Raw genomic sequence first — 25012 nt, forward strand, 5'->3', positions numbered from 1 at the left:
GATTTGTACCAAATCTGTGCTTTCAGACCACTGCACTGAGTTACCACATCCCAGCTGCTCTTTGGGGATTGCACGTACGGGGGCACTGCTGCAATAACACAAGCCAAACTCCTTCTCTTCCACGGGAAGGTGTGGTGGTGAAATACAAACTGGGGTGGGACCTAGAGGCAGGAGAGGAAAGTAGAAAAGGGAGGGAATTGGTTTAAGGGACACACACATAGTAAAGAATGAGAAAGAATTCACAATACAGTCTTCAGTATGAGGGGAAACAAGGAAGAAAGCAAATTTCAGTTAAAAGAAAAAAAAAAGAGCATGTCTTAAAACATTACTTGAAATTCTGTTTCAACTACTCCAAACACCAGTACTGGAGAACTGCAAGAATTTTCTCATAGACTTGTTAAGAAACAAAAGTTGAAAGGATTTCCTGGTTCCTTATCTGACTCCACTGTAAATTCTGGTAATCTGTTTCATCTCTGTGCATCCACTAATTAGGCAACTGAGGCAGGGTAGTCTGAAGCATCCATTTCTGCAGTAGAGGACATGAAAGCATGGAATGGAAAGAGGTTACAGGGGAAAAAAGTTATGCTGATGAGCACTTAAGATTTTTTTTTTTTTAGGACAAGGAAATAACTCCAAAAACACAGATGACTGCCTTACAACATGAATGAATCCTACTGTTGGCAGTGACAGAAGCACAAACTATAAAGATTTACCTAAATTAATTCACTTTGTGATTACAATAAAAACTAACATAATTCACCTCTACAAATAAATTTCCTTAGGATTTATACCTACTGAAAAACAGATGTAGCAAGACTGGAGTAATGGACACCTTGTAATATTCTCCTAGCTTTAAGATGACATGTAGTTTATCTGCAGCTTTCTTCTTCATATAGGGAACAAGCCTCTTCACAGGCAGCCACTGCTTGCACTGAACTATGTTCATCAGGTAAAAAAGAAAAGTGGCATGGAAGTTACCTTTCTAGCTGACAACACACAAGAAGGATACATAATCCAATGAAATATTTAAACACAGCACACTGTATTACACATGTAATTTGTTTTTCATTTCAAGTTTATTAAAACTTTAGCAGTACAAATGATCCAGGTTTTAGATTATCAAAAGACCAAACTGAAGTCCACATCTTTAAAAAAGGCGTTCCCCAAAACGTCTCTAAAACTTTGAGACAATGGAAACATTAAGTCCACAAACTCATCCATGCCTGTCATCATCTGTTCCAGGACTTGTTTCACGATCAGACTTTTTATCCTTACTAGGGACATGATCTCTTTCCTGACTCTTTGATTTTTGGTTTATTTCTTTTTCTGCTGAGGGTCTGGTCTTTTCCTTTTCTTTACTGCTGCGTGAGTATGATTTTTTTGATTCTCTCTCTTTGCTACTTGGTCTCTTTTTCGAGTCTGGACTTCTATCCTGATCTCTACTAGACTTCTTATCTCTGCTAGATTCAGGACTACTACTTTCACGGCTTTTTGAACGCCTCTTCCTTTGGCTTTCACTATCATTCCTCTTATGTGAGCTTCTACTTTCCCTATTTGAATATCTTTCTCTGTTTCTGCTTTGACTTTCATCCCTCTCTGAACTCCTTGATTCTCTCCTTCTCCTATTTTCTCTTCCTCTGTATTTATCTGGTGTACCTCTCCTTTCTCTGCTTCTTGATCTTCCTCTCCTTCTTGTTTCTCTATCTCTATTCCTTGAATAGTCCTTACTTCTACTGCGATCCCTGTCCCTGCTTCTCGATCTTCCTCTCCTACCCCTATCTCTGCTTTTGCTGCGATCCCTTGTTCTGCTGCTGGAGCTGTGTTTCCCTCGAGCGTGCTCACGCTCTTTGCTCCTTGACTTGCGTTTCTCCCTGTCTTTGCTCTTCCTATGCTCTTGTTCATTACTTCTTGAGCCTGCTCTTTTACTTCTCTCCTTGCTCCTACTCCTTTCTTTCTCTCTCCCTCTAGAATCATAGCGCTTTTCTTTTTCTCTACCTTTCTCATGGTCTCTCTCTTTGCTTCTTGATCTTTGTCTCTTCTCATCATGTCTGCTGTGCCTGGAGTCTCTTTCTTTACTTTTTGATTTCTCTCTGCTTTTACTATGGCTTCTAGATTTAGCTCTCTTCTTGGCTTTGCTTTTGTTATGCTTGTCATCTTTTTCTGAATTTCTTCTTGTCTCCCTGTCTTTACTGCTGGATTTGTGATCTTTTTTCTTCTCTTTTTCCCCTCTTCGACTTGGACTTTCAGAAACTTGTCTGTGGTCTGATATTCTTCTCTCTCTTCCTCTTCCTGGGCTCTTTTGATTATCTTTCTTGGTTTCATTTATTTCACTCCTCGGAGAGAAAAAGATACAATTTTTAAAAATTTTTCATTTCCCTCCACACTGAAAAATTAAACCAGAAGTGCGACAGCTTGACAACGAAAACTTCACATCAGATCCTTTGTATTAATAACTATGTATTTGCAGTAGCACGGTTAAACTCAGACACAATTAAATAATGGAATCACCAAGTCAGCACCCTGGCTTCTTGAAGGCAATTGTGACTGAAAATCCAAGATACTGGATATTACATTTAAAGAAACAAAACAAAAAGAAATTAAGAAAAAAATCAATACATATGCACAGGTTCCAGAAAGAAATAATCTTACTTGTCTCCTTTTATCCATCTCTCTCCACTAGACACTCTCATTCTTTGAGCTCTTTGCATTTCTTGCCTCCAATGTGGAGGAGTTTCACTGCGCCGGAATCGATCTCTTGACCTGGATCTGGAAGGTGTCCGGTAACGCTTGGAGGAAAAAAGAGAAAATATTGCCTTAGTTTGAATTTCACCTCTAAGCAAGATTTTCACCCACCGCAGTCAATTCTACACAGCACCTAACATGACACTTCCCATGTATATACCAAGTTTCTACTGGCAAGTTACTAACTTACTGAAAATGTATCTGACACACAACTAGAGAGGGAATACAAAGTGTCTGATTTTAAGGCAAAGTTTACTTCAGGATTTTGTAGTCTGATGAGAGATTTTCTGCTGTTAATTCGCACAAATGCTAATGTTGTTTACTAACAATGAAAATTTGTATCTTTGAGAGGCAACGTAAAAACAATACTTCATTTTTGTTAAGGATTTTACTAAAAATTTCAAGGATAGAGACTTCAGTTATTAAAATCATTTGCTACATGCAGCACATAGTATATGGCTTACAATATTAAAAGAACCAATTTGACAGCTCCCCTCTGCTCAAAAATGTGTTTAGTCTTCCCCACCTCTTGGTAGTGATGTCTTACTGGTTCTGTGCTCACTAGAGCCCTTTTTGACTCAGTTCCATTCCCCAATTTAAATACTACCATATTAACTTACATAAAACATTTTAATGGTTTTTTTCTCACCCCCTTTTTCAAAGGGATCCAGTATGCAAACAGGTAATTTAATTTCCTTTTCTTTCCTCCTTCAAGCCTCAATCCCCAAATCAATTATGATGCACTTCTTCTTTTAAAATCAACTATATCCCAATGGATGTGATTAGTAACACCAGCAGTGAGACTGTGTTACCACCTTGCTTATTTTGAAGAACAGATTACAAACACTTACCCTTGGTCCTCTTCCTTTTATTTTCCTTCCAGATCTGGTGACTAACAGCCTTCTCTGATACGTTGACTGTGAATTTGATAGATTACTAAAAAAAAAATAAAAAGAATGATATTGTTGTACAATTAAAAAAGAAGGAAAATCAATATTAAAATCTCTTCAGAAACTAAATGAAAACATACAATTTTATTTTACAGCAGACAGTAACAACTACACAGTAAAACTTTAATTTGTGACCATAATAATTTCACAAGATTTCTAGGTTTTTCAATTTTTGAAAAAAGGAATAAATTATAGACTCAGATTGGACAGTTCCAATGCATTCTAAATGAAATTGATTCAATATATATGAAGTCATTATACATTCTTTAGTCACTAAAACCATTTTCAAAGACCAAGCCTTTGTTCTAGGACAAAGACAATAGTTTCCAATAAAGGGAGAAATCTGTTTTTCATCCAGCAGTGCTTACAACATGGAACTGTTCAATATGGAAAAGATTCAACATTAGAGTTCTAAAGCAGTAATGTGACTATACCACTGCCAGCACATAGTCAGACTTAAACCAGATATATTACCTCTCTCTTTCCTTCTCTCTGCTTTTTCTCTCTTTTTCTTTCTCATCTACTTTAGGAGGACTTTTCCTCATCAGGAACCGGTTCTCAGGTACAGGAGGAATTTCCTCAGGACGGACAGTAGATAATGGCTGTGCTTCAGTATTTTCATCTTCACTTTCACTGGATGAGCTGTATTTTTGTATAGAAAACATACACAATGAGTTATCTGGATGAGAGAACACCTTTTAATCTATTTAAATAATTCAGAAATTCTCTTAATTCAATATACAATGATACCACGAGAATCTCAGAAAACAGAACTACTTCAGAAACAAATTTTCCCCCCATGATATCCTTGTTCCAAAGCATACAACTGCAGTAGATTTCTGACCAACACTTTTTCTCTACTAATTTCAATGGTGCAACACTGAACATATACATACTCTCTATTTAGATACAACTTTGTTTAATTTATTTTCTTTTAAAAACACCATCAGGAGACTAAAAATTCAGATTTTACAGTAGCATACATAAGTGTCTACAGACTATCATAATTCCAAACAATTTACAAACTTCCATGCACCTAAAGCCCATTTCACAGAAACAGTGTTTAAGCTGCACTGCCCTAAGTGAATGTTTCTTAAATTTCACTGCTAGCTTAGAAAAATGTGACTTTCACTGACACAACTTTTATCTCACACCAAACTATAACAAAACTATCAGATTCAAAGTAACATTCTCAAAAGCAAAACTGCTTTCTCAGTTTTATTATCTCCCAGTGAAACAGCAAGAGTTTTGGCATATCAGACAAAAAAAATTAAGTACGTTAATTTATTAATTTTATGTTTAATTTTGCTATATTGCTGCATACTACATTTTTGTAAATTCCACTCCATATGGTTCAAACTGAATTGTACAGAAGTAAATTTACGGCAATGAACTATTCCTACCCATTTCAAACCTACTACTCCAACTTTTCAAGCCACCTGAAGTCTTAGTCCATTCCTTTACTCCTTTACAAGCTGCAGTACATAGGCACATGAACATGACCCCTCACGATCATATCAGAAAATTTACTCTTGTATATTCTTGTATATATTATAACTATCTCCCAGACTGCAAAACCTGCATTGCTAGTTCACAGAAAAGTAGTCTGTAGTTATAAGACAAGACAATGGTACTGTATGGTGTACATGTAACAAAACAAATCTCAAAACTGACCTTTTCTTGCTTTTCTTTCTCTTTTTCTTTTCTTTCTTATGTTTCTTGGAATTTCTTTTGTGTTTCTTTTTTCGTTTTTTAGATTTCTCTTCTGAAGCACTCTCAGAATCTGATGATGACTCAGAAGACGATTCTGAATCGCTTGAACTTTCGGAGTCATTGGATGAGGAAGATGACTTGTGTCTCTTCTTTTCCTCCTTCTTGGCTTTAGATAAGAATAGCAAAGATACATTTTAATATCTAAGACATCTAAACTAATCTCGGAAAAATCACCTCATCTAGTATCTGTCTCAGATTCTTATAATGGTGTCATGAGATTACTTCATCAAAATACTTAAGAACAAATTGACATTTTGGAAAAACATTGTTTCTCCATAGTAAAATAAAGGATACATCTAGAAAAACAAGACATTTTCATAATTTGGATTCATGAAACTTTAAGTCTAAAATTTGTACAGTTGAGCACCTGCAGAACCATGTAAGTTTTCTGATGATGTTTTATACAACATAAGCTACATACAAAGAACTCTTTAAAATCTATTTACAGTGTGCTCATTAAAAAAATTCTTTAGCTTCAGGTTTCACCTGACTTCATCAAATCACTAATAAGAGAAATTGTGAAACAGAAAATAAGAGGCACAGATTAAACCAAGTACTCATTGAATTTAGCTTACTATCCTAATTCGTCAGGTCTTACATTCAAAAAGCAGTGATACAAAGAGTAGTGAAAGGTTTCCTTTTCAGAGTGACACAGCACACTCACTTCCAATTGAACAGGCTGAGATAACACTTCCAGGTGACAACAAGCTAGCTGGAGCTTAATTCAGAGAACTGCATCAGAGATGTGGCATGCATCCCAACAGAAACAATCTTGGCCTCTTTTTATGGTCATAACACTTTGTACATTTTTTTTTACATTGCATTGTTAACAAATCCTCACACTGGTAGATGGATGAAATTCAATCCCATTACACTAAATCTCATTCATTTTTCAGCTCAGCATCACAGACACAAGTCATAGCTGTGTAACAACTGAGATGAGCTCAGCTGGTCAGACCACAGTGTGACCACCAAGGTTTGACCCTGGAATGGGCCATTCACTTGAGAGCTGGACCCTATAATTCTTAGGGCCCCTTCTGATCCAGAATACACTGTAATTCTGCGACTTACACATGGTGTTTTCTATCTGTTTATTCACAAGCCTCACTTGATACAGGCTAACAAAAGCCTGACAACAGATTGAAAAACTTCTGTGCTTCAGAGCAGATTGGTCTTCCAGTCACTGTATGAACCAGCAAGTACTCTTATCAGTTTAAGGCAGCCTGCTGATTGGAATCAGCTTGTTCTAATCAGTTTTTAGGGCTTCTTGCAAAATGCTTCCAAAAGACACTTCTCTTTATATTTCCGATTTTTCTTGTATGTCCAGACCAAGATAACTGCTCTCTGTTCTCAAATTTTGCTCAACATCCTCATTTAGCATTATATTTAATAAAAAGACTCTGTAATATTTTGTATCAGTTTTAGATTGTCTAAATACATACATATTTACAGAATGTATGGACATATTTATAAAAGAAAACCAAACATTTTTCTAATTAATTTCAATCAAAGGAGCCAGGTGTAGGCCAGGTGGCAATGAAACAAAAAGGATCTCACCTCACCTTGAAATACTAAGAATACAAAAAGCATTAAAAAATTAAATGTTTCTGATCTATGACACCCTCAGTTTTGGTTCATTCAAAGGGAAAAAATCCTCATATGACAACACAGTGTTTCCTATATGTTTTCATAATTATTTCATTATTAAATGCAGTGATTTCCTGTATTTTCCTCCTCCTGCATATGTTTTAAGTGTGTCAAAATGTGTGAAGTTTTGTCTGCATTCTTGTAACAAGTTCAAGTATGTTAAAGTTATGACTTTAAAGCAAGTAAGTAAGAGACAGAACTGGAGGCACGTTAGGATGATGTAATTCTTAACACGCAGCAAGACGTCAATGGGAGATGTATCTGGGAAATCCTATGGCAGGCAGGGAGTGAAATGACATGGGAGGAAAAAACCCCAAACAACAAACGAAAGTAAAAAGCCCGGAACTAGTTACACAGCAAAGACAGAGTATGTGGCAAGAGGGTTTGGATATACTTTCTGGTGACATCTAACTATCTCTGTCCAGCAGCAAATGCTGTTTTCAGTACTGAATCAACCTAGTACCATCCAACTCCAGATTACAACAAATGAGACCAATCCTGGAACATGAAGGTCCTCAAGAAACAGACTCCTAGGTACAGTCCAAATGTTTCAGCTCATTAGCTTCAGGATCAGCTTTCAACTTATAACCACATCTGAAACAGATACATCACTTCCTACTCCATTCACTGTGACCTACAGTATTTGCCAGACTTTGTGAACTACCAGATCATGCTGCATGACACAGACAAGTACTCTTTGCATCTCAGCTGCTTAGGGACGGTACCAAGTCTTACATTAGCCCCATGGCTTGAAATTAAGAAGTGATTTGTCCAGGAAACAGTTGGGTTCAGGCATAAAAGTCAGAACAAATCATACCATCTTGTAATTCACAGCAGTGACAAGCAAATAGTTATTTTATAGCAAATGAAATAACCTTATAAATGATGAATGCAGCCATAATCTACCTTAATTGCAGAAAGCACACTTTTCCAAGCAGTGATTCTACAGGGAGATCTGTGACATCAATGAAAGTCATGAATCAAGTCTAGTCTGTGCAGAATTCCCTAGAAATTCACTTTCCACGAGAAATCATCACTAGAGGCTCTCATTAAAAACTGCCCACTGTACAAAGCCATTTAGTTTTTTTGGTTTTGAATCACAATATCAGTGTTTTATAGTCTTGATATGTGTCCCAGATGACTTTGGTTCAGCAAGAGTATATGACCTCAAACAGTGCAGCAGGCTTGTTGACCAGGACCTCTTCTAGAAAACTGGTACCAAATTCCCACCTGTCCTTAAGAAAATTAATATCAAGGATTTTATTCCACAGTTTTTCTTGTGAACTGTATTAGCTTAGCTGGTCTGTAATAACCTTTCTAATACTGGGTTAATAGTTTGCTTTCTTCCATTTTTTTACTCTCCATATCTTAGGATTTTCCCTAGAATTTCAAGATCTAAAAATTATACCACTTGGCCAGAGAAATTCTTCTATTATAATTTTTTTTACTCTTCTCATTTTCACTTATTCCTCCAACTTTAAGGAACTAAAAAAAAAAAAAGAAAAACAAAGGAAAATATGACAAACATTCCACTTTGCTAGGTGAGCATCCTCTCAAATCCCACGTTAAAAGCTTGTCTAGGCCTCTGAAATATTGCGATTGTGATCATTGTATCATTCAATTTATAGCATCCAGTATCATAGCTCAGTCATCATCCACTCATCCCTAAATAAATCCAATTCTTGTAGATAAGGGAGATAATTTGCACAGTTGATAAAGCACTTCATCTGGTTATTCACTGTGATACTGAAAAATCAGATCACCTTTCTCAATCTTAACCTATGACAGAAACATTCATAGCAAGCACCTTGCTTTTACTGTGATTCCTTCTGCTAGTGCCATTTTAGAATCTTAGCCCAAGTATCAGTTTTATTTTCATTCCATGAAGACCTAACCCCTTTCTTTGTGTTGCCTACCAGACAAGCTCATACAATAAATATTTAAGACTTTCTTGCTATCCTAATGTACCCTCCTACAGAAATTCATCACTGTAGTTCCCTCACAGGCAATCTCCTTATTCTTTTGTCTTAAAATCAAGTTCTTAAAAGCAGCCTTCCCTTATAATTGCCTCACCATTCACAGAATTAGTTCCTTTTTGCCTCCCATAGTATTGTACCACAAACAGTTCTACTGTTAAGATGACTCTGTTGCTGATTTTGTGTCCCAGAAACTACTCCTCCTAGCTGGATTCCCCTCTCAGTAACTGACATGTCCAAGGGCCTCTCCTGCTCCACTTGTGACCTTTGCACAGCAGCTTGGCAAATTTGCTTCAGCTCATGTGCTGTCACACTGTTCCTCCTTTTTCCACTGCTTCAGGCCAGCACAGCTCATCAAGATGGGGGTTTGGTTTCATGGTTCCATGTGGGCATTTAGTGAACAGTTCCAGCCATGCTGCCATCTTTCATAGTAGCAGCCCATTTCCCACTGGAGGTCTTACACACAGCCCTCTCCTTTCAAAAGCAGGATTCTCCACACACTAGAATTTCCACCATGGTCTGTCACACAGCATCTTTATCAGGCTGGCTGTGTACCAGTATCCATCAGGGCTGTCATCTTCCCCCACACTCTGCTCTGCCCTGCACATGCCTGATCCTGGTGTGTGAGACTTCTCGTTCTCCAAACATCCCTACTGCCCATCATTATCTAGAACTGAGCCTTACAACTTTAAAGAGTGGGCTATCCCATCACGCTGGCATCAATTTCTCTCCATGGCACACCAGGTCAGCTACAAGAACCAGAGTTGCCAGGAAGGCAGCAGTACTGAGTCAGAGGTACAAGAACAGACAAGTGGGTAAAGGCAACACAAGTAAAATCTTTCCAGAAGCCTCTTCTCTTTTAAGAGAAGTTAAAGAGAAAACAAAATATTTTGTAATTATTTCATTCACTCTTCAGATGACAAGCACTTTAAAGCCCTGACTAAAAGCTCTAAGTCATCAGATTGCTCAGTGCCAAAAATTTTATTTAGTCATTCAAGAGTTCTAGAGCGGAATTCAAAGAGAGCGTGGCAATCCGAGGAAGACATCTATGCAAGTGGGTATCCCATCCCCTAGGTTCACCCATCCTGTAACTGTACTGTTTAATTTTCTAGTTACACCACCTGTGTATTTCCAAAGAGATTCCATGCTCTGGAATACTGTCCAAAAAACCATAATCATATCCTAACACATGGTATGACACAGAACATTTCAGAAATCAGGAGCCAAAAGATAATTGCTTGGAATTCTGTGGTATTGAATAAATTACTTCAGACGCCAAAGTCTTTCTGCCAAATATCACAACACATGAGCAAAAAAGAGGTGAAAAAACAAGAAGCTGAAGTTCAAATGCTTGTATTTTCCTTTGGCCAAACAAACCATTATTCTTGTGTTGTGCTTCCCTATCCTTGGTGCCACCCTTCCCAGTACACATCAACAGAACGTGCTACGAACGAAAAGAGCAGGATGATCCCCTATCGTAGTTCCCACAGAACAAGCATCCTGGCTTTCTGCTAATGAGATTCTCCATGGTGACAGGAAAATCTTAGATTCTGCTTCTCTTAGAAAAGGCTCGATCCAAGTTCTCATACTATATTCAGTTCTGAAATGGTAGAGCAGGATATCCCTTCCAGAAAGACAGGTTCTGTCATATTCCTTGTTAAGAATAGTTTATAGGAACTTACAAAGTCTACGCGCTAAAGGGCCAAATCCAGGTTTTTATAATCTAAGTGACTGTTTTGAAGAGTTATCTTAGAGAAACCTGAAACAAATCCAATACCTTCTGAAGAAGTACAAGTTATCAAATGAAGTCAGACTGCCACCAATCCCCTCAGTGTAGCACTCTACTTGATATAAACAACTGCTTGCCAACCTTGTACTAAAATATAGCCAGTATAAGAAAATCCAAGACAGGAGAAGCTTTGGAAAAAAACATGTATGATTGTTCTTTAGCGCCTTTTGCATCAACAACTTTTAAGTTCTTTAGAAGACACACTGCTCTGCAACATTATTCACCTTTTCACCAACTGGGCCATCATCTATCACAAGTTTCTAAATATTTTTATAAGCAGCCAACATGGAAGCAAAGAAGCAAAATGACCTCAATGTGCACAGTTCAACTTTACCTTTGGATTTTGGAATTAACTCTCCACAACTCAGTATGCGTACTTCAGCATATGGTTTACTAGATGCATCTGTTTTCTGGTTTTCTATTTCTCTCACAACTTCCTGACCTGAGATGACTTGTCCAAAAACAACATGATGCCTGAATAATATAAACAAAAGTAAGTATTCTTAGCACTTAATTTTCTCAAGGCAGTTCCCAAACAAATGTAAGAAGAAAATAAGAGATATTTACCCATCTAAATGAGGTGTAGGTTTAGTTGTTCTGTTGTTTCCAGATTTTAATTTAAAGAGAAAAACAAAATCACTATTAGTGAAAAGCAGTCAGCATTTGAAGCATGTAATCTATACACAGAAAAGTGAACATTATTTTGAGTGCACTAATAAAACTGAACAAAACCAATATATATCAATCTGTGTGCAGTTAAAAATATTTAATGTTCTATATGTTACACTTCCTATTCAATGAAATGTTTTGATTATTACGTTTTACTGAAAAAACCTGAAAATTGCACACAGATTTTTAGACAGAATACTCATATAGGATATAATAAGTTTCTACTTAATAAATCATATAAATACTAGCAGGAGTACATACAAAAATCTGCAGGAAAAACGCAAATAACCTTCTATACATTAGAAAATGACCAGAAAACTGGAAGAAAAAGTATCTGCATGTACAGATTATTTGACGCAGAAGCAGAACTGACTCTTTCTCAGCTTTCCTCTATACTAGCATCCCTGTGACATACATGTCAGTTATGGCAGAGTAGAAAACTGAGATGATTGGAGTAATGACTGTTTAGAAATCCCGAAATAAGGTTTTAATACTGACACCCACAACTTGTTATGTTAACTAAGGCCATGAAACATGGGTAAGAGTGATGTATTTTGAGAATATTTTCTATAGATAATTTAGATTTTAAAAAAGTCTACTGCAACGTATTTTTAGAATTTAAGTTTTACTCATAAGTAAGACTGTACTGGAAAGCTATTTTGAAATTAAAAAAAGCCCTCTACTACTTTAGAGAGCCCCAGAACTGTTTTGCCACCTTCCCAAAAACAAATTATTAGAGTGTCTAATAATTCTAAGTGTCTAAGAATTCTACAAGAAACTAACAGGCTTGTTTTATTGCCCAAGTTCGAACACAGCTACTGAAAACTGTCAAAAACCCTTTTGCACAGAAAATTAAATACAAAAAAACATACTAGGGGTAAAAAAAATGCACATTAGGAAAATGGCTACTTCCAGGCAAGTTGATAAAAAACCATCAACTTTGGCTTTACACAGGAACTAGTCTTCAATATTTAAAAAGATTCCCTCTACAGCTTACAAATACCAAACCATATACACATTTGAAGACACTTCAATACTTACATAAAGAACTGTGAACCATTTGTATCCTTCCCTCGGTTTGCCATTGAAAGGAGAAATTCTTTGTTGTGCTTTACAGCAAAACTTTCATCTAAAGAAAGTGTTTTCAGTTACTTTTTAAGCATAAGATATACTTAGGTAAATGGTATTGTCTAAGTAAATTAATCCTAATTAAATAAATCTGTTGGTCACTGGAATAAAAAGTTGTATTAAGAATAGACTAAAAATAACAGCTATTTTAAAAACATATAATTCTGTTCATTCTATATAACAAAGAGAAATATGAATCAATGGTTTATAGTGTGAGGGGAAAATAACCCCCGGGCTCTATGTGTTCTTATAAATAAAAATTTGCAAGGAAACCCAGCCCCATCAACACCTCTCTCCTTTTCCCTCAAATAGAAGACCATCCCCAGGTTTTAGCTAGCTGATCAAGCCAAAAGTAAATATAAAATCAGCAATAAAAATATAAATCTGATAAAAAGGACAAATACAAAGAATTTCAGTTTTAGGTTTTCATTCATTAAAATGGTTCATATCTTAAAAGTAGAATAACTTAAACGGACAGTCAAAGGCCTTCAAGATCAGACAAAATCTTTAAAAAAATTGGAATTCAGGCTTACAGAACAGAGACCACAGAATGTAAAGGTGATTGTTTATTTTAACACCAAAATAGGGCAGACTGATCAAACTCTTACCTTCAAAAAAGCCACCGTAAATGGATTCTCCTCCTCTGCCATTTCCTTAAAAGAGGAAAAGTGACAGTTTAAGTAGTGATTAAAAGAGTCACATTATGTAGGTGTTTCATCATACCGATGTTAACTGCATTTAAGTCACTGACATTATTCTTCAAGATATGCAAACACAATCAAGATGCATCACTGTAATCTAAAATCAAAAAAGTTGGAAAACAAGAAAGTATTTTCCCATGTATTCAGCAACAGTCTCTGTTTTTTTATTTCCCAGCAGCAGATACATTATTTTATTCTCACACTTCAATCTTTCAATAGGAGGTACTTAGTTCTCTGAATACTTGAGATAACTTGAGCTAAAGTGTGTGTATGTGTGTGCATGCGCATATTTAAGTTTATTATACAAGTTCTCATGGAAAGGCTCTCACATGGAATAAAGGGGAAAAAAGCAGTGATATCTGTCAGAGAGTAATTAATATAAATAAATAGTTCTATACAGAACTTCTGCAACGTTTTATCACATAAGCGGTAAAGTTTTTTTTAAAGATCCATGTCATACCTTCACTGAAGTCACCTCCTTGGATCATAAAATCCTTCACAACCCTGTGAAACAGACAACTTTTGTAATGCAATGGCTTTTGGGTGGACTTTCCTGTACCCTTTTCACCTAAAGAAGAGAATGAACAAAACCAAAAATTACTCTCTGCATCTGTAGAATTTTCATTACAAAAACAGTGCTATGTAAAGCAGTCAACCAAAATCATCTTCTATGCTCTGAAAAACTGGCATGTGAGGCAGATACCTTCCTGTAATACCAGTAAGAAACTGACATTTAAGAAAGCAGTGCAGAAGCTACTTTGTCTCTACAGCTGTACTAGAAGAACTCCTTACTGACATTAGTATACAACTTTGGTCACTTCCCTGCAGACTGAAGTTAAACACCTAGTTTACATTTATGACAACTGGTATTGTTTAGAAACATGCAAGAAACAATCAGATCTGTGCTTAAAACACAGCAAGGTTAAGGTACCATAAAAACTTGTAAGAAAGCCATAGAGGCAGGGAGAAGGAGGAGGACTCTCACTCCCTCCCTCACTCGTGATGACAACTGCCATCTTCCCCCTTTGCATCAGCTCTGCTGCTTAAGCAAACTGGTTCAACTACAACACAATGACCTCTCCTTGCTCAAAGAGAGACCTCCACTGAGTTAGCAAGATGAATGGCTCATGGTGGGTCCTGTGAACAGCAGAGCCAACCTCAAGGTAACACTGGGATGTCTCAGGGAAGACTACTTTCTCTCCATGCTGGCAAACTTAGACAGCATCTTCCTATCATCTTATCCTGAGCAACTCAACTGGCAGCTTTTGTCAAGGGCAGTTGCCTCCAAACTTAAATCTGTAACAGACTGGTGTCTCCATGTCGATTTGAATAACCTCACTTTCGATAGGAACTCTGATAAATGTGAAGCTGTGCATGTTCCACTAACTTGGTGTATGCAGGGAAAACATGGAGCTGTTGATCCTTGTTTTATTAAGACAGCACACACTTTTCAAAACTTTCAGAAAAGAAGATTACTTAAAAAAACCAAAAAATTAAAAGTTTGAATAATTTGCTGATGATTAACATCATAAATTTTCTGCATATTTTTCTCACTATTCTTTTATGTGTTAAGGCAGCAAAATAGTTCAGGATCTGAATTTGATTAAGGATGTCAGCAACACAGGATGAACAAAGCACTTGTTGCTGACCTGAAATGCTGTTGAAAGACTTCAATTCACAAATACAAGACAGTAGTAGGGAGTAACACGTTTATTCAATAGTTTGACTTTTGGGCAGTTGACAGCAGATCAAGAATGCCATGGTAATGTGTCAACCGAGTCACAGCCATTAAAAATCACTGAAGTTAAAATCTGTTAACAAATTTTGATAATCTGATTTTGTGCCAGTAAACCTATTGTCAGATCAGGTAATATCTACATTCCTGCAGACATCCTGAATGGTGTGCTGCATGTTCTAGTTAACTTAATATGAATGTATCCACACCTGATTCAGATCATATTTGTACTGCTGTTCACTATTAACAGCTACAGACTCTTGACCTGAAAAACAACCAAGCTGGAAGGAAAGGAAGCAGAAAAAGCTGACAATAGAAAGCAGATATGCTATTTATGTATTCACAAAGTTATTCTTGTGACAATAAACTCAAGTTTTGCTAAGCTATCAGTGTTTGCAACAGAAGTATGCAGTCCACAGGAAAATAATTCTGTTTGTAAATGTTTCCAAGAGAGAATCTTCTGAGTGCTATCCTCAAGAAATACACTTTCAATAGGAGTAGAAATCACCAGTCTCCATCAAGAAATTAAAATAATGGAAAAAACGAGTGATGAATACCAGCACTACCTTTCAAAATCCTCAAAGTATCATAAGACTGAAAAGTAAGTCTGCACGGTTGACCTCTTGCTGGCTACCTTTCGAGACTGGATGATGTTATGTAATGTGAACAGTAATATCTGTGCTAGTAACAGAAAATCAGCTTACTGTGCCTTTATTTAAAGTTGGTTGGTATATACTCCCTGCAACACACTAAGCCAAAGCTACAACTGCTTTGTCTCTGCATCATATGTGTAGGATCATATGTGTACCATCAGTTAAATCTTCAGAGGTGTCAAGAACCGATGCTGAATTTATTTTCATATTTAAGAAAATGTCACAAAAAATAACAAATATCAAACCAGTTAACATGGTATTACATTAAAAATTACAGATTAAATAGTAAAATCTACAAACCTGTGCAAAGGCAGCGAAAATTCTCACATGTCTTTGGACACACATCTGAAAACAATTCAAAGACCACTCTTCCAGCTAGAAAAAAAAAGCACCGTATTTATTGTGAAGTTAAATGGTATTTGTATTATTCTTATCCATATCTCATATGAATATCACACTACTGAATTGACACTTTCATTTTCTTACCGGGTACATTGTTGATGGCTATGTCAAAAAAGCAACGAGGTCTCTGGACCTTCACTCCCATGGCTTCAGAAATCTAAATACTGTAAGTAATAAAAAGAAAATTTAGTTTTTCCTTCTGTGTAATGGAATCATGTGTAAATCAATATAAAAGTCAATAAAAACTGCAGAAAAGCAAACAAAAAAAACCCAGACAGCAAACATAAGCATTTTTTAGAAGTTCAGAAAATGCAAAGTACTTTCGGTCATTTTCATGTGTTGTAACCCCAAATGTGTGATTTTCTTCACATTTGCTGCAATAGCATTAAATTTAAACTTGAGTGCCATACTTCAGGCGAGTAAATACAAAAGGAAAAGATACTGTGAAGTATGGGCAAGACCTCAGCATTCAGTTTTCAAATTTCAAAATTTGTATTTCCTGGATTCCTGTCATGGTAGTTACAAGGCATTGCTCCATTCAGGATCCAAACCATTCTGGACAAAAAAACCCATAAGGGTGTAGCTGTTCCACAACTGCTGCTAAATGAATTTATTTTGGTTTTTCATTGTTTCTTTTCCTTTTATGTCATTGTTTATCTCTTGGAACACCATCACCGGTAACACTTAAAAGACGTATAGATGCATAGTGCTGCTCAAGGACATGGTTTGGTTGTGGACTTGGTGCTGTTAGATTTACTATTTGACTCTCAAGGAGTTTGGTCTTAAGGGGTTTTTCCAACCTAAATAATTCTATGATTCCTTATAGAGAATTTTATGCAACTTTACCCTTAGACTATATAAATCCTTTTATTTTTGTGTAACAAGCTATGTCTTAATTCCATTTGCATCTCCAACATTCCAACACTATGTACATATTCTTTTCCTTTTCTAAATCCCTATCCTGAGTTACTTCAGACTGGGGAAAAAAACCCAAACCAAACAGTGACAGCAAAAGCATCTGTAAGGCAGTAGTACCTTTTCCACAATTCAGAATATAATCCATACATTTTCAGTCCTAAATAATTTTTATTGCCAGAAAACATGGCTCAAATCTAGCTGACATACTGCACACATCTCTCTTAAAGCTTCACTCATAGCTGTACCACAGAACACCCTTTGAAAAATTCAATTGTCACCATCTGTCACTCTCATCATATGAGCAAGAGGCTGTAAAAAACAAGACAGCAGTGTAATCATGTTAGTCTATATTCTCTCAACTTGTGTTGGCACTCCTAGCATTTTGCTAAGATTACACAGCAAAAATCACAGGAACAATGCAGGACTGGTTTAAATTAAACACCACTCAGTAGTTAATTATTTGTGTGCTTTTTAGCATGATAATATTTCAAAAAAATGCAGACTCTCACTAGATATTCTTTAGGTGTATGACAAATACATTCACACACACAAGCCAGACACTGGTCCCAAGCAACAGGCTTATCTCAGTCTGCTTGAGTTGAATTAGCATTTCTCTCCTGTTAGTACAACCAATTTTGTAGCTGGCAGAAACACAGAGAAGATGCCCATAGCTGAGAACCTCGGTGTCCTCAGGTGAGCAGGAGGCTGCCCAGGCCAGCACACGCTGCACACACTGTGAGCAGCACAAGGAAGGCAGGGTGAGAAGGGAGGGGATGAGATCGGTGGGAGTGGACACAGTGGACACTCTGCTTTCAGAGCCGAGAAAGCCGAAGCACAGCCACCCACTGCCAGTGGCAGGACAGACTACACAGCTGCATGGGGAGACTTGCTTCAAGGAAACCTTTCACAATAAATGCTATCATAAATATTGTTTGGTGCTAGAACTGCCAGTTTTAACTGAACTGAGACCTCTAAGGAGGATCAGTACCACAACTGACTGGCTGCTTGTACCCAAACTTCAAGCATTTAATTCTACTGCTTAAGTGAAAAGGAATTTCCTGCTTTACAAGCAGTTTGCTTGAGAAATGCAGAGGTATGTCTTAACATTTATATACGGTATTTTAGCCAAAATTAATGCCAACTATCTTAATACATTATTTTTATTTCAAACACTGATAATGACTAAAGCTAAGTTGTGAAATAAATATAAATAATTATATACATATAAATATTATACCCGTGTCAGTCAATTTTAACTCTGTTTTGTAGAGGATGGGAAAGAGAAAGCAGAAATAAAGAATACTGCCCAACTCCCTATCCCCACAAAGTTTTCTCAATTTGATGTTTTTCTACCTCTACATTGTTTCATGAACAGTGGAACAAAGTCCATATTCTAACCATTACCCCCAGTGTACCCTGCACTTTGCCAAAATCCTCCAATAATATCCCCTAAACACCAGCTGCATCTGATCCTAAATGACCCACAGCAATGGGTCAGTATGAAGCCCCTGAATGGACAAACACCAGGCCAAGCAAATATATCTCACCCTCGAGCTCATGGTGCCTAGAACACCAGACTAAGATATCAGTGACACTTATCTACCTCACAAGTCAAGTGAGCATTTCTTCTCACACATACTTAAGTATCCTTTGCACTGTTATTTCAGCCAGACCTTTTCCTGATGTGCTAAAGGGCAAACTACTAAGCCACAAATGATCCTTAAAAGTAAATTTCTATTCACGTAGTACGTAACACCAGTCTTCTACATACTGATCATTTAAAACTTGCCTGTATTAAAAGCAAGTACAGGAGGTCTGAATGTTAAATACAAAACCAACAAAGAAAACCACCAAAAATATGCCAAAAATAAGGTCAGAAAACATCAACAATGAAGTCAGAAAATTACGAGCTCAGTAGTACTATATGTCTGATAACAATAGACTTAAATGACTTGTGTTATTTCGCACTTAAAATTTATTTTCAGTTAGAACCATGGATATTCTTAAACCTCAATACCTTGCATTTTTAAATTGTGAACTTGATGGAATCTCACTAGTGAAAGGAATAGGAATTTGATGTCAACCCAAGGATGTTTACTATACATACATTCAAAAAACATGCTATGCACAACTATCTTGGTAAGCCAGCTCACTTTTTTCTTCCAAAACTCAAAGAAAGAACAAAATTACAGCCCAAGTACTATGATTTTTTCAAGTCATTCATCATTCTCAACCACCTTCTGTTTGAAGAGGCTTTTACTAAGTTTAAGTAGAATCTATAACCAGAAAATCCCCAATATCAACCAAGCACCTAACATCACTTCAGCATATCTAAAAAAAGTGCTTGTTTCTTTTAGGTCTGAAAGGAGAATTACAGTTCAGCTTAGAGCATATTGTTATTTGTTGACAAATACACCAAAAGAACTTAGTCTTGTCAGAACAGCTGCACCCACAGCCAACATTTCACCAACTGTGTCCCTCAGGGTTCACACGACTTCACACCTCCATCAGCCTCACTATTTTGTTTAAATATTTGCAGGATAAAGCTGGCCAGCTCAAGGCCAGGCTGCCAGCAGCTCTTCTCCTTCAAAATGATCTGTGCCCATGGAGAAAAATAACTATCCCAAACTGCTCACAAGCATCTTCCTGCCAGGGATTATCACTGGTATTTGTTGATATGCTTAAAAACACATCTTGGGGAATTTTGTTTCCAAAATCACCTGTGCTAGCAGGGATCTGGTAATAATACTTTTTAACACACACTAGAACCTTTTGACCGAACAAGCTAGAAAGCACTCACAATGTACGTCAACTGAGTATCAACATGTCATGCATGCCAAAGAAGGTGACAGCAGGCAGTAATACAGCAATATTTCCTAGTTTTATAGGAGGGAAAAAACAACCCTCTTTATAACTGTGCTGAACTACTGATTTGTTTCAGTCTCAGTACAGGACAGAATAGTAAGCAAAGCTATATTTAGTAGGAAAAAGATATATTGTGTCCTATTCCTTCACTTCCTTCCCTGTCACCACCAGTTCTTTCAGATTTTTAATTTCTCCTTTACCTTGCCTTTGTATGGGCCTCCTTGCATCAACTTACAATTACCTGAATGATCTTCATTCAATGTCCAAATGAGGTGAACAATAAAGTACATAAATTGACATTCCTAGCATTTTGTTTCACACCATCTACAAAGGCAGTGAGACTAAACTACATTGATACATATTTCAAAGGCAGGCATGTAAAATCTCCAGAAATGTATTTTAAAGCAAAACTCTGCATTCAGAAAATGCAAATGCACAAAGTGAACAAAGAACATATATTCTTTAAGACTGTCGCTGTAGTCACTTAAGACAATATAAATGTGGGCTGATACTACAACAGAGAGTTCCTACACCCACATGTTTAGCTTGCATACAAGTGGCTACCTGGCTGCATAAAACCCACCCTTTCTTCCTCCCTCCACAGGGAGATATGGCAGCAGCACACGGCAGCTCAAAGTAATGGCAGAGACACAGACTAAAAATGTTACAAGTTCTGTCCAGTATGGACTAAACTAGAAATGCATTTATGATTGTGAAATAGAAGACATGAAAATTTGTTCATAGTTCTATTCCTGTGACAGAGCTTGCAGCTGTGTTAGCATGATACAAAAGATGTGAACAACAAAAACCTAAACAGATCAACTCTCAACCTCCATAATTTCCTTAGCATTTTTCCCAAACACTACCATCTTTTCCTCTGTGCTTCATGATCTGAAAACTCTGAATTAGCAGCAATGACGTTTAAGGAATTTTTTTTCATTCCGCTAATCAGCAACATAGGACTTTTGTTGGAAAATTTAGGAATAACCTGCTACACTAGAACACATTTCAGATTTACGATGATGCCTTTGCAATCACATGGATTTAACACACCTATAAGAAAAGAAGAAAATACTTGCTTTCTACACAAGTCCATGAAATTTATTCAGGAAGACCTTCTAGTCATCCATAAAAATAATGCATTACAAGCTTTCAATCTGACTGCCCATTCAAAAGAAAAAACAATTATAAAATATAACTTTCAACATTTTTGCAGGCAAAAAAGGGATTGACACCACTTTTCACCAGGCCTCCTCCTCTACAACAACGTTACAAGTCTTTACTGGACTACTGACATAGGATTTGTTTCCCTCTAAAAAGGGAAATCAGACCCCTGACAATATCAACTGCTGTCTTCCACAGCCATGAGGCAAGGGAGACTTAAGGGAATATCACCCTTAGATAGGTCCTGACTAAATATGCAGTACACACTCCTAACCCTACTGCTCCAGTAAATCACTTTACACCATTTTGAATATGATTTTTTGCAATCACAAACATGAATTTAGTCTTCTTGTATTAAAGTATAAGGAATGTACACCCAGCTTTAACCCCTCATCTGGGAGAGCATAAGAGTCAGCTGAGAATGCAGTAACATTCTGAAACTGTTTACACAGAAATACAGGTTCCATCCCCTTTATTTTTCTAGAAAAGCAATACCTACAATGAAAAACGTTAAAATGTCAAACCACACTCCTGTCACTTAAAAATCTTTGTTGTCAAGTCTTTGTCATGATTTTCTATTACCTAATTTACATAGAAAGTACCTTTTATCCTGTATTATGACTTGTGAAAAAATACAGGTGTTTTCCGTCAGGCCTGTACACAAATAACTGCACTTGTTGGTGTGAATTTGAATAGGCCTGAAACCATGAACTTGTATTTTAAAACTTAAAAAATGTTAAGAAAAGGCAAATTTATGCCTCGTATGAAAGGGGAAAAAACCTTTTACAGGGTGTAATCTCCAAGTAATGTAAATCCCAAGATGAATTTCAGCAGTAGAATCCTTTCCTACCTGTTAGTGAAGATGAGAGTAAGGTAAGACACTCATGCAACAGTAGGAGACAGCTCTGAATGCTGACCCATATTTGTCAAACATAACCAAAAAAACCTTGCTGTATCATCTTTTGTTCTCATGTTCTACCCCCTGCTTTACTCCTCTAGATCCCTGCTATGCTTCAGCCCAGCCTCTGACCTAAACCTTACTGCATTAGATGGACATATTTTTCCCCTGGCACTCACGAACTCTGCTTCCAAATGGAAGGTGGATCCTAAATTACCATCACATGGAGGAGTGAACCTGTGGTGGAGAAATCATGCTGCAACACTGTAAAATCCTCCACTCCAGTACCTATTCTTCACCCTAAATTCCCTCATAATCCCCAGATTTTCTGATATCCTATGAGGGGAAAAACCCCCAAATCTTCTCTTGATAGCAGCTTGATGACTGCTAGCTAATTAAAACAATAATGTTTGTTTCACAGAAGAGGACTGAAAGAATGGGAAGTCTTAATGAGAAATATAGTCCCAAAGGGTGCTCTCAAAAAACTACTGATGCTGCTATCCCTTTTTATGCTACCCTTCAGATCTACTTCACAAACAGGAAAATACATTATCTCTGAAATATTTATAAATAATTTTTACAAACTGATAAACCAAGCTCTGTGAGTTTAGACAAACTAATGTTTCATAAATCATGTCTAACTTACAATTTGTTATCATATTTTTATCATGGTAGCACCTAAAAATCTGAGCCATCCTGGACCCCAATGCAATGGGAATAGTGAAATGAAAGGGCGGGAAAAACATTAAAAAACCCCACAACATAAAACCACACCAACAAAAAAAAAACCAACCAACCCCAACCCTAGTAACACTTATCCTATCCAAAGAACAGCCTCTTCTGCTGGCAATACAGGAAAAAACCCATGAAACCTCCAAAATATTCTCTCGGAAAAAATACAGCTTAGAAAATAGACCATAAACAAGATAACGGTCTGACGCTTCTCTTAAAACAGGTCTCAGATGATACTAAATATATTTAAATTAACCAGTCAAACATTAGGAAACTACTGGCCAAAGTGATTTTATCATTATTGATAAATTTTCTAATTGCGCGTGAATTTAAAGGGAATGTTTAGCACTGCAACAGATATTCTGTCGACAGTTTCAGTGAACTATTTCTCTTAAGTCTCTCAAAGCCTCTTCAGGCCCGTATACACGCAGTACTTATAGGCTGGCCATGGCCGCAAACAAAATGAACCTAAACTCAATACTCATAAAAGTCTTTGGAACGCCTTAGGAAAACTCTAAAAGAGAGAGGCAGAGGAGTCTCCTGCCAGCCACAGTAGCTCCTGCAGGCTCCCCTTCCCTAGGAGAGGCCTGCAGAGGGGAGAACATGTGGCACGCAGACAGCCCCGTTCCTCCCCGTCTAGGGGAGGAGAGAAGACTCATTCAAACTCCCCAGCAGCTCAGGAGCCCGAGCAGGGCGCTCTCTGCGGGCACGGCCCCGCGGCTGGCCGGGCTCGGAGCGGCACAGCCAGCCCGGCAGCCCCGACCCCCGGCGAGATGCGCGCCAGGCCCCGAGCGCCGCTTCACCCACCCGTGCCGCTCCCGCCAGCCTCGGCCCGCTCTGGCGGCTCCTCAGACCCCTTCGCTCCCCGGGGCCGCCTCACCCGGGCTGCGCCGAGCCCGCGGTGGGCCTGCCCCTCGCACACACCGGCGGCCGGGCCTTGCGAGGGGCGTGTGCCAGGAGGCAGCGCGGGCGGGCGGCCGCCCCGGGCCCGCTCCGAAGCGGCGGCCGGGAGGGGCCGGAGCTCCTACCCGCGCCGTGACCGAGGCTCAGGCCCCGCGCTGCTGCCGCCTCCTCTTCCGCCGTCCGCCCGGCCCCCGGCGCGGCCCGGGCGATGGCCCCCGCTCGGCACTCGGCGCTGCCCACGGCGCAGCCGGCACTCACCCGCTGGCGGCCCTCGCAGCCCCGCGCCGCTCAGCGCCGCGCCGCCGCCATGTTGGAGCTGGTGCGGCACGGACTGCGTCAGTGCGGGCAGGGCGGGAGCGGCGGCCCGGGGGCGGCGCGCCGGGGGCGGGCGGGGGAGCGCGGCGGCGGCGGGAGCGGCCTTCCCCCGGCCCGGGCCCGCTGCGAGGGGTCGCGGGCGGCGGCACAGCCCAGCCCGGCGGCGCGGGCCGCTCACGAGGAGCCCGAGCGACTGGGGGAAGGGCCCCCGCCTCCTCGGGCTCGTCAGCGGCGCTCCGCCCCCGCCGCGGCCCCGCCGGCTCAGGCTCAGGCTCAGGCTCAGGCTCAGGCTCAGGCTCAGGCTCAGGCTCAGGCTCAGGCTCAGGCCCAGGCCCAGGCCCAGGCCCAGGCCCGGCGCGGGAAGGAGCCGGGGAGGCAGGAGCCGGCAGGTACACGGGCCCTTTCTCGCCAAACGGGCTCGAGAACAGTCCTGGTCTGCCCCGCCGGCCCGACAGCGGCCAGCGCCTTAGCCATGAGCCCGCGAAATGGCCAAGGGTCGGTAAATGAACCGCCGTGCACCGTGCTGGAGGCGCTCAGGGTTCCTCCAGAGAGCAGTGCACCTCACTAGCTCTTGTAAAGAAATAAGACGGGAATTTAGGCCAACTGTGCAAAAAAGGAGTAGATGGTAATAGTATCCCATATGTATGTATTGCAATTCAAAGTTAATTTATCTTAAAAACTAAGGAATGAAAATTCATGACAATGCCTAAAGTTGTCAGCACCTTCAGAATTAACTAAGACTGGCACTGAATATGTACCTCCTTTGGTGGGTTTTAATTCAAACCAGTAGGCATCTGGGTCAGTGATCACATAATGGGAAGTAATGGAAGTTACGAGACTGACTGATAAGAAGTTTGTTAGAAGTAGAAAACCCAATGATGTCCTTATGGTTTTCTGAAAAAAAACCAACGAAAAAAACCCACCAAAAACCCCACAAAAACTGACACCTGTGAGTTCTGAAATCCTGAAGAAGCTGGTGACTGAACATCTGTTCGATAAATCAAGACTGGCTTCAGCACAGCACGCTTTGCTTTCCTCCCTTATGTTTCCAA

The 25012-nt window shown here is 38.9% G+C and overlaps 1 protein-coding gene across 2 annotated transcripts; it reads right to left on the reverse strand.

Annotated features, from left to right (window-relative positions):
• Positions 1-1057: 1057 nt before the first annotated feature.
• Positions 1058-23996, reverse strand: PPIG (peptidylprolyl isomerase G). 2 transcript variants are annotated; one of them, XM_083865330.1, is made up of 13 exons: positions 23904-23996; positions 16250-16329; positions 16064-16138; positions 13836-13943; positions 13283-13327; positions 12588-12675; positions 11445-11474; positions 11212-11351; positions 5367-5571; positions 4167-4334; positions 3594-3678; positions 2650-2786; positions 1058-2333 (listed from the first exon to the last, which is right to left on the reverse strand). In XM_083865330.1, exons 2-13 carry the CDS (start codon positions 16308-16310, stop codon positions 1214-1216), a joined length of 2262 nt encoding a protein of 753 aa, XP_083721456.1. In that variant the 5' UTR covers positions 16311-16329; positions 23904-23996; the 3' UTR covers positions 1058-1213. The 2 variants fall into 2 exon arrangements, with proteins under 2 accessions (XP_083721456.1, XP_083721457.1); XM_083865331.1 differs by lacking the exon at positions 23904-23996 and adding an exon at positions 23771-23785.
• Between the last annotated feature and the right edge of the window lie 1016 nt (positions 23997-25012).

This window comes from Zosterops lateralis (genome assembly GCF_965231275.1).
Source record: "Zosterops lateralis genome assembly, chromosome: 7".
NCBI classification, from domain to species: Eukaryota; Metazoa; Chordata; class Aves; order Passeriformes; family Zosteropidae; genus Zosterops; species Zosterops lateralis.